General features: G+C 40.0%; 1 protein-coding gene across 5 annotated transcripts in view; it reads left to right on the top strand.

Annotated features, from left to right (window-relative positions):
• The window catches only part of LOC126370084 (transmembrane and ubiquitin-like domain-containing protein 1), a 30,708-nt gene that overhangs the window by 11,862 nt on the left and 2,892 nt on the right, over positions 1 to 15,954 (top strand). For 2 of the 5 annotated variants that reach the window (XM_050014798.1, XM_050014802.1), the window contains exons 2-8: positions 3,514 to 3,704; positions 3,860 to 3,928; positions 7,724 to 7,864; positions 11,161 to 11,316; positions 11,779 to 11,989; positions 13,434 to 13,590; positions 14,728 to 14,867. In XM_050014798.1, the coding sequence (XP_049870755.1) occupies positions 3,514 to 3,704; positions 3,860 to 3,928; positions 7,724 to 7,864; positions 11,161 to 11,316; positions 11,779 to 11,989; positions 13,434 to 13,590; positions 14,728 to 14,867 (1,065 nt within the window). Of the gene's footprint in view, positions 1 to 2,826; positions 3,068 to 3,186; positions 3,319 to 3,513; positions 3,705 to 3,859; positions 3,929 to 7,723; positions 7,865 to 11,160; positions 11,317 to 11,778; positions 11,990 to 13,433; positions 13,591 to 14,727; positions 14,868 to 15,954 lie in introns of those variants that run through there. The other 3 variants (XM_050014799.1, XM_050014801.1, XM_050014803.1) reach the window with 3 other exon arrangements.

Genomic DNA, 15,954 nt, shown 5'->3' with positions numbered 1-15,954 from the left:
TTTCATTCGCACGGCGGCGGCTGATGCAACATTACGTTTCGTTACTCGCAATGTTCTGATAACTACTAACAATAAATAAATTAAAAATAAACTAAAATTCAACAATTTATATGAATAATTTATTTCAATTGTTTATCGTTTTCCTTTTTATTACTTTACAAACAACAGTAACATAACAATTTCAATTAAAAAATCATGGAGTTGAGTCAAAATTTTTGCGTAAAATGAAAAATTCTCTTAAGTGACGTGTTAAAGGTCGTACGTATTTTCTGTCCTTATTTTTCTAATGATTTTTATGCTATTTCTGTCTCTGTCGGTTTTTATTGAATGGTAAATAATTTCTAAGCATTTCCTTGATTTTCACGATCGCTATTCGTATAAAAAAATATATAGCAAGGCGTTCATGTTTGTACAAGATTATCCTTTAAATTGTAAATAAAGATATATTAAATTATACTCCAATTGCCTTTGATTCATGGAGGTTACAAAACAAGATGATGCAACTTCTACTGAGATGAAACGAGATTCGGATTCGTTTCGGTATTTTTTTAGCTACCGAACCGTTGTGCTTAGGTTTACTTTTTTACCTTACTTATACATAGTGTAAGTTAGGTACCTACAACATTCTCATACGGATAGGATTATACATACAATTAGTTGTAAGAGAGTTAATTTGTTCTTGTACCTACCTACTTACGTTGTCGGGATTTCTATCTTTATACACACTCAATCCCCAATAGGATAGACAGAGCCACAAGTTGTCTGAACATGGCATGCAGCCACTCTTGATACAAAGTTTCAAGATAGGTAGATATGATTAAGAGCCCATATCATGAAATAAATCCGAATTTTCTTAAGTCATGCATGCATGTTCGTAAAATTTCGGCATTATCGTGTCTTCATTGTTGAGTTAGTAAATATGTATTGCACTGATATATTTTTTCTAGATATATAAAATTAAGCTTTACGATTTTTTCCTGTTTGTTTTTGAAAACATTTGCATCACTCGATTCGATTGCCGTTTTCCCGGAACTATGAGCAGTGTATGGAATTTCTACACTATATTTAGCTCCAAACTCCAAACAACAGATTATGTATTGTAGGTATCCTTTCGAAGTAGAGGTGATGGCATTGTTTTGTTTAATTACCATTGTAGCAACAGCAACCCTCCGCGGTTACGTAATAGGTACATTTAACTAATTAAAATGCGGGCGTGCAATAATTTCTCGTATCTACTAGCTCAAACACTTCCTAACTCCATTTAGAGCTGCGTTGGAGTAAGTGTCGGTTGCTGAAAAGAGGCTTGTATCTAAGTATTCTTGATAAAACCAATTTTTATTTTAAGGTACGCTTACAAGGGTGTCTGACGCTAATAAAATAAAATATACAATTCAAATAATATGTACGTATTCTTTATATCTTCATCGACCTCTAATCGTGTGGATTGTGAGATTAATAATTGAACTCATCACAGTAAGTTGCCGAACACCTAATTACCTACATACCCGCAAGCAATAGCTTGTATAACATGCCTTCCGAAGCACACCATCATTTTACTGTAGATCAAGCAAGTGATTACTTCAGCAGCCTGGAATGTTCTCAATAAAAATAAATCATTTATATCTAGTACTTGTGAGACTATAGTTTTTAATATAATAGTTCATTAGTTTATCCCGAAGGGTAGATAAAGCTGGCCTTCGTTTGGCCTTTATTTTATAGGGTTCAATGGCTTTCTATGTTACTTCCTGCGGTATAAAGAGCACCAACGACACGTGGACTTTTCCACGTTTCGAGTCCCACGTCACGAAAATCAACAACATCGGACGAGGCTGTATAGGATAAAAGTCTTTGCTATGTAGAAAAGTAGAAAAACAAAAGCAGCGCCCTCTTGCTTTGACAACCGTTAACTTAAAAAAAAAAAAAAAAAAAAAAAAAAAAAAAAAAAGGCTTTTCGGCGGGAGACGGGAATGGGACAGTTGCTTTCTTCATTGAGTAATCTAAATAATTAATACGAAGTGGTGTTTTGTGGTTAATGATCGCATTAAGTTAGTCAGAAGACATTCGCGAGTGTTATTATATTGGAGTATTCAATAAACAAAGTGTATCTGCCTATTTTCGCTTCGTGCCGGGAAGCCGCTTCATAACTCAAAAGTTTATGCGGACTTTTGAGTTAATTCGTTTGGGGTTCGGAGTAGGAGTCTACTCCGAGGGTGGGGGCTTAGGTTTCATCATCATCATTCATCACCTTTCATCATTTCATTAATCATCAAGAAAAAAAAATACGTAAGACATGGCTGTATGGGCATAGTTCCCTTTGCCTTACCCTTCGGGGAAAACCAAAACAAAAAAAAAAAAAAATTAAAAAAAAAAAAACTTAACTAATTTGACATTTGTCTGTCGTCAACTGTCGTGCGGCTTTTTGGCGGGAGGCGGGAACGGGACAGTTGCTTTCTTCATTGAATAATCTAAATAATTAATACGAAGTGGTGTTTTGTGGTTAATGATCGCATTAAGTTAGTCGGAAGACATTCGCGAGTGTTATTATATTGGAGTATTCAATAAACAAAGTGTATCTGCCTATTTTCGCTTCGTGTCAGGAAGCCGCTTCATAACTCAAAAGTTTATGCGGACTTTTGAGTTAATTCGTTTGGGGTTCGGAGTAGGAGTCTACTCCGAGGGTGGGGGCTTAGGTTTCATCATCATCACCTTTCATCATTTCATTAATCATCAAGAAAAAAAATACGTCAGACATGGCTGTATGGGCATAGTTCCCTTTGCCTTACCCTTCGGGGAAAACCAAACCAAAAAAAAAAAAAAAAATCAACTGTCGTGCATCTTATCGTGTTTTCTAATGAAATACGTTTATTATTTTCGCAATTACATAGTAAATATCGATCTTGTCATTATTTTAATGTGGGATACTTAGTATTTGTCTATTACATGTGCGTTAAAGTGCGACAGTGTGCCGTGTTTTTATGTGCTACGTTTGACTGGAATCGCGAGATGTCGTTTCACTTTGAGGACTTATTATCGCATTTTTTGTAAACACCTGGCATAATCTGTATAGGTACGTTTTAGAAATAGAGTGTGGTAAGTTTTGTTGTTGCACTTCGAGCCACCTGTACGTCCTTGGGCTTGTGGACAGTCTGCGCGCGGTAGATTTGCAATATCAGTAAACCTTGAATTATTAGCTATTACGTTCATAACGCAGATGTTAGACTAAACCATGCAATAGAATTTAATCTGCATATTTGTATTCAGTGGTATCTTGCTAGAGGATAATAAAATAACATTGTGTTTAAATGCTTGCTGAACGTGGTAGGTTTATGATGATGATCAGTCTATGAACATAATAAGTTGAACCCATTAGAACTTCCGCACAATTAATAAGGAAATAAATTCTTAGTCATATAATAGGTGTTGTCCATCATGCTATGATCAACAACAATAAAAGAAAATAAAAAAATATTGCAAAGTAATTTATTTTGTTTCAAAACATTAAAATAATTTCAGGGTGGAAGAGTTAAAAATGACACTAATAGAAGGTGTGGGTGATGAAGTGGTGCAGTTTATGGTGGCGGTGGTGGTAATACTGGTGGGCACCCTGGCATGGTTGTCTACCAATGCTCGGCCAGACCGATACCGCACTGTATTGGTCATGAGATCACGACCTCACCACCCGGTGACTGTTAGCATACGTACTAGTGAGTACTCTATATCTACCAATTTATTAACTAGTAACTGATGAAATCTCTTCAGGTGTTTGAACAAATATGCAATAAGTACCCTAACTATTCTAATAAGCAGTGGTGGACTTCCATTAAGGCCTAATAGGCTAATATTTGGTATTTCTTTTTAGGGCCAAGCTTGATGACATCAAGTACTCAGGTCACCAGTGTAAATACGACTACTGCCACTGATCCACCTGGTAAGTTTATTTAGCCTTATTTACATGTTCATTTCTTTATAGGGTATATATAGCAATAAACTATAGTAATATTGGTTAGAGACGATCAAATTGGTGCTTACCACACCACAAACCCGGTTTAGTATCGCACCATTTTGATCATGTAGATTAGCCGTGTGCCACAGATTATTATTATTATTATTACCCGGTTTGGTCACCTTGCGCATCGAACCCCTCCATTAGGACTCTTTTCTTTTTACTTGTGTTGTAGCAAGCTGCAAATAATGCGATTTTAGCTTGTTTTTTTTAACGGAGGCATGTCGTATGACGTCATCACACCTCTAGCTCGGAAACGACTGGACAGTTCGTTGTCCGGTGCGATCGTATGGCGCGAACGGCTGGACCGCACAGGTCCGATCATCTATTTGTGCCTTAAAAAGCACATCACATTTTCAGTTTGTTATGTGTCACTCTGGGCAAGTAGGTGTGTGGGTAGAAGTACAGGTGGATGACGATTCCGTGCTGTCTCAGGTCTTAAATTCTTAATTGGTCCAAGTAGTAAATGCTGTCCATGATAAAAATATAAATACATAAACAGCCTAACTCAGCAGTTAGGCTGTAACTGTAACTGTCAAAGTAGACCGCTTGGTCTACCATGCAATTTCAAGGGCGACACTGTCGGGTGTTATTATTACACAACGATGTCGTGTAACTAACAATGCCCCTTTAAAATCGATGGTATCCGTGCGTCACTTCAAATCAATATTAATTTTCTAAACTAGACTACATTTACTCTTATTGAAAACCACAAAGATTGATCCTTTTGATAGAGGGTCTGAATAATGGTCAAGAAACTCTGACAGGAAGTCGTCGTTTTGAGCAGTTTGCTCGCTCTGCTGCTGTCATTTGTTGCATCAATAATGAGAGATGTACTCTTTGCTCGACTGCACCACACACGTCGCACAGACGCTACTACTTTTTACATACATCCATACATACGTAACATATACAGGGTGTTAGTGACATCGTAACGAATACTGAGGGGGATGATTCAGACCATGATTCTGAGTTAAAATCAAGTGGAATTTTCCGACGCAAAATTAATGATTTTTTTTAGTTGTTTAACATTATTTTCAATGCTATACTTTTGCGATTGAAAATTCCACCTGATAGTAATTCAGAATAATGAGCTGAATCATCCCTCTCAGTATTCGTTACGATAACACTTACACCCATACAAGTACATACAGGTAGCCATACAAGTAAGTATGGGTGTCAGTGACACCGTAACGAATACTGAGGGGGATGGTTGAGACCATGATTCTGAGTTAACAAGTGGAAATTTCCGTCGCAAAATTTATGATTTTTTATGTTTTTTTTTATTATTTTTAGTTCCATACTTTTCCGACGGAAAATTCCACTTGATATCAAGTCAGAGCATGGTCTGAATCATCCCCCAAAGTCGTTGCGATGTCACTAACACTCTGTATATACCTACCCATTTGTACACAAGATCACGTCATTGCCATTGGGGACTCAGAAACCACGGAATTTCACTTGCTACATACCACCAGCTTGACATACCACTTTCACCTATACCTACTCTCATCAAAATCTGCCATTGAAACGAAGGTTAATAAATAACTAATTAAAACACGATTGTTTTATAAAACAGAAGAAATACGTAATTATGTTAAACAGCTTTTGTTAATTGTATTGTAACAAATGTCCTTCTTTCTGTTCGTGTGTTTTTTTTTTGGGTCTAGTGTAGTTTCCGTGTTAATCAATTACATAAAACACAAATAGCCTATATACGTGTCACTGATGGGCACAGGTTTCCTCTCAATTAACCAGAGTGGGTATGGAGTGGAGTATGCTCCATACGCACTGCTTCAGTGCGGGTTGGTGGAGGCGTCCCCGGGACCAACGGCTTAATGTGTCACTTTTTCGGACAATCAGATATCATAACGGAACAAAAGCCTGTCTCATAAAGTGATGTTCGACAGTGTCCCCACAGGGAATCGAACCCGGAGTGCCAGATCCAGAGCCAGGATGCCAGAGCCCAATGCTCTAACCTCTACGCCATGGAGGCAGTTGTTATTCAATTAAATGTTAAATAATTCATGTTTCTAAATAATTTCAGTTAGTAATCGTACTAGTTCGCATTGTTCCAATTTCGTCTGCCTGCGTCATCCCCGATCCCTAGAGCATTGTCGCCTGAGGCGCCGCGGGAATCCTCCATGCAGGATCGTTACAGTGACCTACAAATTTTATAGTCGAATACCGCTAGTCAAACATTCTATATATTATGTTCCTTACCTGATGATTAACGAAATCCGTGGTCCAGTGGTTCAGCGTTGGGGTCACGATCCGGAGGTCTTGGGTTCGATTCCCGGTGGGGACATATCACAAAAATGACTCTGTGGTCCCTAGTTTGGTTAGGACATTACAGGCTGATCAGCTGATTGTCCGAAAGTAAGATGATCCGTGCTTTGGAAGTCCTGGTTACTAGTTACTGATGTAAGTAAGTAGTCGTTACATGAGCCCTGTCAGGGGCCTTTGGCGGCTCAATAGTAACACTGACACCAGGGTTAATGGGGTTGGTACTCCACCTCACACGATAGAAGACCTGATGACTAACTAAAGGTATGACCAGCCAACGTTAGATACCGATTCCGTGTTGGTAAGAAATTAAGACTATGCGCTTACTAAATTCTTCGTTTCGTTAACGTGATTCCGTTCACTGGCCGTTTTACGAAATGACAACAGCTCCACAAAAAAATAAATTAAATTGTCCTTTTAGGTCAGGCCGACGCTCCTCTTTAGTTTTGATGCTCTTTCAGGATTACTTCACCGAGGGACCTTCGTATAGAAACTCTGAGGCAAGTTTCTTGTAAAACAAAATACGGCCCCATTCAATGACAGATAGGTTCTTCTGATTATTCTTTGTGTTGTTTTGCTTTTCTTTAAAAAGCAAACAGTTTGAATGACGATACTAACGCATGAGGAGCTCGGTGGCGCAGCGGTAAACGCGCTCGGTCTGCGATTGTTGAAGTTAAGCATCTTTCGCAAAGGCCGGTCATAGGATGGGTGACCACAAAAAAAAAAATCATCTCGAGCTCCTCCGTGCTTCGGAAGGCACGTTAAGCCGTTGGTCCCGGCTGCATTAGCAGTCTAATAACCATCAATCTGCAATGGGCCCGCGTGATGGTTTAAGGCCCGATCTCCCATCCATAGGGAAGGCCCGTGCCCCAGCAGCGGGGACGTTAATGGGCTGATGATGATGACTAACACATATTGCGAGAAGAGGACGTATGCTATCAATTCTACCGCGAAAGCAGAAAATTAAAGTGGTATACTCTCAAACTAGCATATGTAGGGTGACCTTAGATTTATCAGAGGTGACACGGCATTGTCGGCAGCGTCGGTACTATTATGCTGGACTAAATGGACGACATTGCCAGATTAATCAATGGACTAACTGCGACAAAGGACTGTGTGACATAATCGAGGAAAGCGGCGTGAGAGGCTCATGTGATCATGTTTCTTGGTTGAAACAAACCGATCATGAAATGAACTGAAGTGAAAAAATAACATTTATTTAGGAATTAATAACCTAAATATTTTTACCCTTCGCGGGTAAAACGGGTTTACTGAATGCTCGTCTCTTGCTACAGCGACTGGACAGTACCTTAACACTTTCAAGGACATTGTCTACAGGTGATGTCCCCATTCCAAGTGTCGTATAATGAAGGAAAGGTCTACATCCCGTGGCCTGTGCCCTGTACGTGGCTAATGTGACCCACTTGCCCACAGCACCGAGCGCAGCGGGTACTTCAGCCCCCGAGGAACCCAGGGAACCCCAAGTGATACCGCTTCAGGAGATGGACAGCATCGTCGACGCGGATGTCGCCATGTTGGATAATAACAGGCTTCACTTCTACAGAAGGATCGATTGTGAGTACTTGGGCCCTTTTTATTGAATATCTGCTTACGCCGCATTGTCTTCTACTCTACAAAAATAACTTTTCTTGGTTAGCTAGATAACCTGAATAACTTGATTGACAGGATATTGGTAGCTCAATCAGCTGATCGTCTCGGAACTATGAGTGTCAAAATCCAGATGGCACGTTAACCCGTTGGTCCCGACAACTATTTACTTAACCTCCTGAGGCCCAGGTTTCCAGACACAATAGTTATACAATGGGACCTGGATTTTAAAAGGACTTAGAGCCTTGAGACCTTAAGTACGTAGTCACTTCAGGGACATTTGGCGGTTCAATAAACGCTCTAGGGAGAGTGAGGTCGGTCGTCGACCTCATAACATAACTCACCTAAGCCGAGTTCTGTGAAACGATGACGAAGATGGCGTGTTGTTTGTGAAAGCTCAATTACTTACAAAGTTTGTAACATACAGACAGTTAGATGGCGGAGGATAGGGGGAGATATGATTCATAATAAGTGAAATATTTTTGGCAAGTGTCCCAACTTGCCAAGAGATGTCGATGGGAAGCCAACTATTCCCTATAAAACTTCGCCAAGGAGTCTTTAAGATTTGTGGTAAAGGACGTGAAGGAAACACTCTTGATGAACGAACGTCTGCTGGCTATCAGAGCAGTGCATACATAGTTCCAAGACAAATTTTATTGGTTTGATAAAAAACTATACATGTATGGACAATATAATTTGTTTATTACGGTTTTTAGAGCTTGATCACATTAAAGTGGAGCCCTTATAAAAATGGTTAAAACTCACATGTCCACCACGAAGCATACACCTTTTGTGAAACTTTATATGGTTTCGACCCGGCTTAATTAATAATGGATGATAGAGCACCTGTTAGATCGCCCAGGCGACTTCTTTCTCAGAACATTTTCACACATACCTATCATCGATTCCTGCCACGGTGATGTCAGGCACCTAGTTATAATTTGTCGTCATTAAATGCTACCGTTAGTATGGCTTTGTAATAGACTACTCTGGGCGCCATCCCACTTGCGTCAGACAGAGTACTGCGGGGCGGAAGGCAAGAGGGAAACCTCTGCCCTATTTTTCTCTAAAAAGGAAACATGGAGAGTATTTTAAATGCTACACCGACAAGAGCGTGGCTCTTAAATAGATGATGATGAAATGCTACCGCACGCCGCTTGTCACTTACTAAATTCTTCCAACGCTTGGGAAACCGTAACCGCCTCTGTAATACCAAGCTGTGGAAAGATAACATAGGTAATTTCTTTTTATAATTTTATTAACAATTCGTGAAGCCTAATATCCTATATCCCTGACGTGTCAACGACTGAATATCTTATCAACCAATAGGGTAGTTTCCAACTAGTCTAATCAGTTACTTTTTACTAAACGTCGTCACGAAATTACTATGGAATTTGTATGAAAAAGCAACCTGTGACGTCATAGAAAAACGTGACATAATGTCGCACTTATTATTACATATTTATTTATTAAAATTCATAAATAACTTAAATAGAAAAAAAAAACATTTCTGTCACCTGTAGTCGTGTCTATTATTTCTTTAGTCGATGATATTTAGTAATCAGTATTTCATAATTTATCTTTCACCTAGGAAACTACCCAATTGCAATATAAACTCCGTTATTACACTGTAGATCAACGAAGGATCTTTATCTAAATATAATCCAATTGTTGACATAGTTCATCCTGATTTTTCTGAGTCACCAGGAGACTTAATATAGTGGCAATAATACATAGATAGATACTTTATTGAGCACAATGGACATAAGATACAGAAATATGGACAATAGATACACAAAGGTACAACAGGCGGCCTTATTGCTCATGCAGCAGTTTCTTCCAGGAAACTTTTGGCAATAAGAAATACGAAGCCATTTCCAGACTGATTTTATGAATTTTGTAATTTATATTTCACGACATCACAGTGCAGAAGCGCCAATGCGCAGTGAGACTTTAATATATAAGTACGGAGACACAAATTAGGTAACTTAACAACAAATAAAGAGTAAACATTTCACACATCATTCATCACCTCGCAGAACCTCAGACACTGACGACACACATACGTCCACTCACTCACAAACAATAGTTGGCGAATTATATCGAGGGTTTCGGCCAATAGCCGTACGACGTCTATTTACATAGATAGCATTGTATGCGTCCGCGGCACGGTTCGGGTGCAGATCCTGCTGGTCCTAGTGGAAGTCACGAAGAAGTGGCGAGTGTCTGTGCGACACAGTGCTCGCCAACGAGACGGCCAGCAACAAATATCATATCCGATTTTATAGTTACAAGAGAAGTCGACTAAACGAGTCACGTGTTGGCTAACGTGATTCATTATTTGTAGGCGATGATCTAGTAACATTTCACTGTCACATTGTGTGTTTTAGTTCAGTTACAATGCAACATAATATAGAACTGTACATCAGTACTATTAAGAATTACCAAGATTAGTTGTACAGTCATGAGCAATATAATGTACCCACTTTAGAACCCTGCCGCACTAACATATTTGACATTTAGTGAGACTTACAGTTCAATTTGTCAAAAAAGTTAATGTGACATGGTACCAAAGTGTATACATATTAATGCTCGTGACCGTACTCTATCGTGTATTCAAACATTTATGTATATTGTATAACTTAATACTTCCAGCTGTTTTAATATCGTATATATCAAAACATATAATACGATAAGTGTATAATCTTTCATCAAATAGTTTCCTTTGTCGCGTTCCACAGAATATTACGAACATATTGTAATCAGTTTGTATTTCATTGGATACGATAACACATCCGTCGAAAATCGTGTTCGTCATTTTGTTAAATTGCTTTGAATATTCTAAACTAATTTATATTCGAGTAATCGAATGTTTTTTATAGTACTCTCTAGTCTTTAGCAATAAAATTGTGCTTAGCTCTAAGGTTATTAAGGAAATTACTTATGAAATAGTTTTAATGATCGAATTCTCACAGATGGACAAGTTTTCTGCTGCCAGACGTACCTATCGATCGTGTGATTTACTCCGGTCGTTCTATTGTTAGCGTCTATCCAAAAGGTGTAGTTTAAAATCAGGTCGAATTGTCAAACCATCATTGTGAACGAAGAAATTTATACGCGTGAGCTTTTTCGTAAAGATGTCAGCAACTTTAAAACAAGTTCATTGTGTAAAAAAACGTAACATCACGCATGTCTTATGAATTTGTTCTGTTGAATTTTCTTATATTATAATAAACATATTTTTCCTTATCAATTGTCTCCAGCGCCTAACCCAACACAGAACACAGATTCTACGAGCGACGAGAGTGAACCGGCTGATGACCTGGATCTTTCCAGCAACGCACAAATTGAAGAAATGAACAGGATCGTCAGCGCAATGGAGGCAGACGTGAACACCAGCAGGGACTGGTACTCGCAAGGTAGGATACACATTTGTAACTCACACTGATTGGGATCGCGCTTGAACCCGATTGGGAGCGCTCTTGAAGCCGACTAGGATAACTCTTTATCCTGACTGTGATCGCTCTTGAACCCGATTAGGATAACTCTTTATCTCGATTGTGATCGCTCTTGAACCCGATTGGTATTACTCTTGAACCCGATTGGGATAGTCCTTGAACCAGATTAGTATAGCACTTTATCCCAATTGGGATCGCTTTTAGATCTGATTGGCATTGCTCTTGAACCTGATTCGGATAACTCTTGATCCCGATTAGGATCGCTCTTGATTCTGATTGGGATAGCTCTTGATCCCAATTGGAATTGCTTTTGTGAGTACAATTACAAGTATAATTGTGACAGACACACAAACAAATATAACTCTCTCCCAAAATCCTAATATTTGTGGCTAGAGACCTAATTTCACCAAAATTCATTCGCAGAACCCAATACCGCATCAAATGCCGTCAGCTCGCCTGTCAAAAGCGAAGATAATAGTGTGAAACCGGACGCAGCCACTCCTGACGTCACAGGCGACCCTGGTGAACCTAGCGGGGAGGATACTAGGAAGATACTGATAAGGTTGAAATACCTGAACGACACGCTTAAAGAAGTTGAAGGCAGTTTGGATGAACTACTTAAGGATTTTAAAACGTAAGTACATAACAGATGGAGGCCTTCGGGTGGCTTCAAAACTCGACAGGTTCGGGTTTTTACAGAAGCAACTGCCTGTCTGACTTTCTTCACCGCTGAGCACGTGATAATCATTTACGATCCAAATCCAAACATGAATTCCAATCCCAGTACGGGCTGGGATTTGAACCTGTGACCATAGAATAAGGAATAATAATACTAAAGAAAAAAGAAAGAAAGAAACATTTATTACTTCCGGACACCACAGACACAGACAGACAGGTACATTACATTTAACACAGGACAGAAACCACACGGAAATCAATAAGTACATAGACAAAAAAAATATATACCAAAACAAAAAGAAAAACAAACCAAAATCATAAAAACAATAATAATATAACTAAGTATTCTAAATGCAACGCACTGACGGCCCGATCATCTGCGGTGGAGTCCGGAATAAAAGGACCTCGCTCAGCATAAGTCGCGAACAGTCAATACTACGTATTGAACGGTGAACATCACTACTCATACTCAAATAAAACTCTCCGCTCCCTACCAGCGGCTAAGCTAGGTTTACCTCACCCCCTTCGGTCTTACTTTAGTCTTCAATCATATTGACGTCAGACGACACACACACAGATGCGCGGCGTGTACTATAACGTCAATGTGTAAAACGAGGTGTTTTGTATAAATTGTCCGGGGTGTGCTGCGACCTCACAATCAGAGTCAAGCGTTCAATAAATATGTACATAACATAACATAAACAGCCTATATGTATACGTTCCACTGCTGGGCACAGGCCTCCCCTTAATCAACCGGAGGGGGTATGGAGCATACTCCACCACGCTGCTCCACTGCGGGTTGGTGGAGGTGCTTTTACGGCTAATAGCTGGGACCAACGGCTTAACGTGCCCTCCGAAGCACGGAATCATCTTACTTTTTCGGAAAATCAGGTGATTCAAGCCTGAAAAGTCCTTACCAAACAAAGGACAGTCTCACAAAGTGATTTTGACAATGTCCCCATCGGGAATCGAACCCGGATCTCCAGATTGTGAGTCTAATGCTCTAACCACTAGACCACGGAGGCTGTTGGATAACTTAACTACATATAAACAAAGAGTAAAAAATATCAATACTCATTTCACACATCATTCATCACCTCGCAGAACCTCAGTCACTGATGACACACATACGTCCACTCACTCACAAACAATAGTTGGCGAATTATATCGAGGGTTTCGGCCAATAGCCGTACGACGTCTATTTACATAGACAGCATTGTCTGCGTCCGCGACTAATAGCCGGGACCAACGGCCCTCAGAAGCACGGAATCATCTTACTTTCTCGGACAATCAGGTGATTCAAGCCTGAAAAGTCCTTACCAAACAAAGGACAGTCTCACAAAGTGATTTCGACAATATCCCCAATAAATAAAATAAATATGTAATCCTAAAAATTTCAGGCGTCACTTCTCCACGGAGCTGTCGTCGGAGTGCCGCGTGCGGTTGATATTCAACGGGCGCGTGTTGCTGGACGACGCGGCCACGCTGCGCGCCTGCGGCCTGCACGACCGCGCAGTTGTGCACTGCCTCGTGCATCCTATAAGGACTGCCAATCAGGTGAACATCACTACTCATACTCAAATAAAACTCTGGAGTCTTACACATACTCAAATGAAATAAAAATCTATTTCAAGTCAGTCCCTCATGTCTAAGGGTCGTAATCAGCATCAGAGTTGCATCTGGGTCTTAAGACTGACCCTAGGATAAGGAATAATGCTACGTATAGAACGGCCAGTCGTACGACGCTCAGTGGGTAGGCCCGCTACAAGGTGGACCGACGATCTGGTGAAGGTCGCGGGAAGCCGCTGGATGCGGGCAGCGCAGTACCGATCGTCGTGGAGATCCTTGGGGGAGGCCTATGCCCAGCTGTGGGCGTCGTACGGCTGATATTGATGATGATAGAACGGCAACTCTCCGCTCCCCAGCATCTGAGCTAAGTTTACCTCACCCCTTTCGAACATTTTACTTTCGAACAAGTTTAGACTTGAATCGTATGGTGTCAAACGTCACGCACACATATACGCGTGTACGATAATGTCAATGTGTAGTGTCTGTGTTGATTGTATGAAGTGTCCGGGGTGTGACTGCACTGTGCATAAATAATAGACTCCAGCCCGTAAACCCTACTAGAGTGGGAAAGCACAAGTAATAGGAAAAGCTGCAGCCACTTTCGAAATTCCGAGATGGACATGATGAACTATATGATGACGTGAAATCAGCCCATCACCTAATATAATGGTTGATATTTTATAAAGGACACAATCCTCTTGTCGGTTTCTACGACATGCCTAAGGAGTAAGTTGCGGGACGTGTTTGTGATTTTATACACTCACAAGCCCCAATCCATCGTAGAAGTGTAGTAAGAGTTCTTTACAATTATTCCTTGTTACCATGAGGGTACATGGTTTGTGGGTACAAAGGGCTTTTAAATGCAGTATTAATATTATTATATTATATTCCTCGCTCATAACAATTATGTTCATAGTAAAAAAATTCTAATTGCAGATATAGCAATCATTAGTAATAAAAAAAACTATAAAACACACATAAAAAACATAAATAGCCTATATACGTCCCACTGCTGGGCACAGGCCTCTCCTCAATCGACCGGAGGGGGTATGGCGCACACTCCACCACGCTGCTCCACTGCAATAAAAAAAAATGCAATAATGTTTCGTTATGGTTATACTTCAGCCGCGCGCTACGCAAGAGGAGGGGCAGAATACGACTCACGAGCTGATTACGGAAGGGCATCACCCCGAACGCGCTTGGGACCTGGAGAACATACTCATGACACTCGTCTCCGTCGCGCTAACCGTCGTCTGGTTCTTCAGGTATTTATAATGGTTCATAGTTAATTACATCTCCACACCGTAGAAGTTTGAACTTAAATCTTTAGTTGTGTATGGTTGTGCATGGCTTTTTGCATGTTGTTTATAGCTCTCGTCACATCCATGGCGTGACGGGGCGTTACCGCGACCCTAGTAGTTATAACGTACTGAAATATAGAAGAGGCGCAACACAGCGAGTGCTTGCCACATCCCTGGTGTGACGTCTCTCGTACAATTGTTGATCGGCGTGGGTTGAAAATCAGTGTTGCCCTCTGGGTAAATTTTCACTGAACTCTGGCCTTTTTTGTTGAGCTGCGGAACCTTTATGTTTTAATTAAAACACGTAATAACGGGTTCTTACCGCGTTTAAATGGGGATATGAGACTCCCGATATTTCGACACTGTTGCAAGTGCCATGATCACGTTATTATGTGTTTTAATTATGATAATAGCCGCGTAAACTTAAAACCTTTATGTTTTCCAACTAAATATTAATGTGTGTATATTTTAATGTTGTAAATGTATAATATGTGTGTCGTAAACTTTTTTATTATTATTATTTGTGCCCCGTCACGCCGGTAATGTGACGAGAGCTGATAAGTCGAGGCAAGCCTGCCGACTCATTACTTTCCTAATTAACTAGTACTAGAATTTGATGATGTGAATGGGGAGGCGAAGGCAAGGTTATACTATAGACGGCGCTATAATCGTTGCTGGTACCTACCTAACTTATCCACTTGCATTCACTATCATTTTCTTTGTTAACTGTAGTTTTGGGTGAAGAATCATGTATTCGCTCTTAACAGTGGCACAATTATTTAAAGTCATAAAACAGAATGTCCTTTTAAAATCAAAAAGAAAGAGAAAAAGGAAAAAGTAATATTGGTTAAAGTTACATTACTCAGATATTTTCTTGTGGTGGGAAACTGGTTTGACATCTCCATGTTTAGATTGAAAAGCACTACAAAGTAGCATATGTTCTTTTACAACATTCTGTCATTGATCTTCCCTCAGCCCATTTGCCTCCCCGTAACTTTCCTACTATATGATCTCCCCATATATTACGATCCCATTGTATTGTATACGGAGT

This window comes from Pectinophora gossypiella, chromosome 10 (assembly GCF_024362695.1).
Source record: "Pectinophora gossypiella chromosome 10, ilPecGoss1.1, whole genome shotgun sequence".
Taxonomy (NCBI): Eukaryota; Metazoa; Arthropoda; class Insecta; order Lepidoptera; family Gelechiidae; genus Pectinophora; species Pectinophora gossypiella.
Note: the sequence above shows the minus strand (reverse complement) of the source record. Positions and strands in the feature narration are given on the sequence as shown.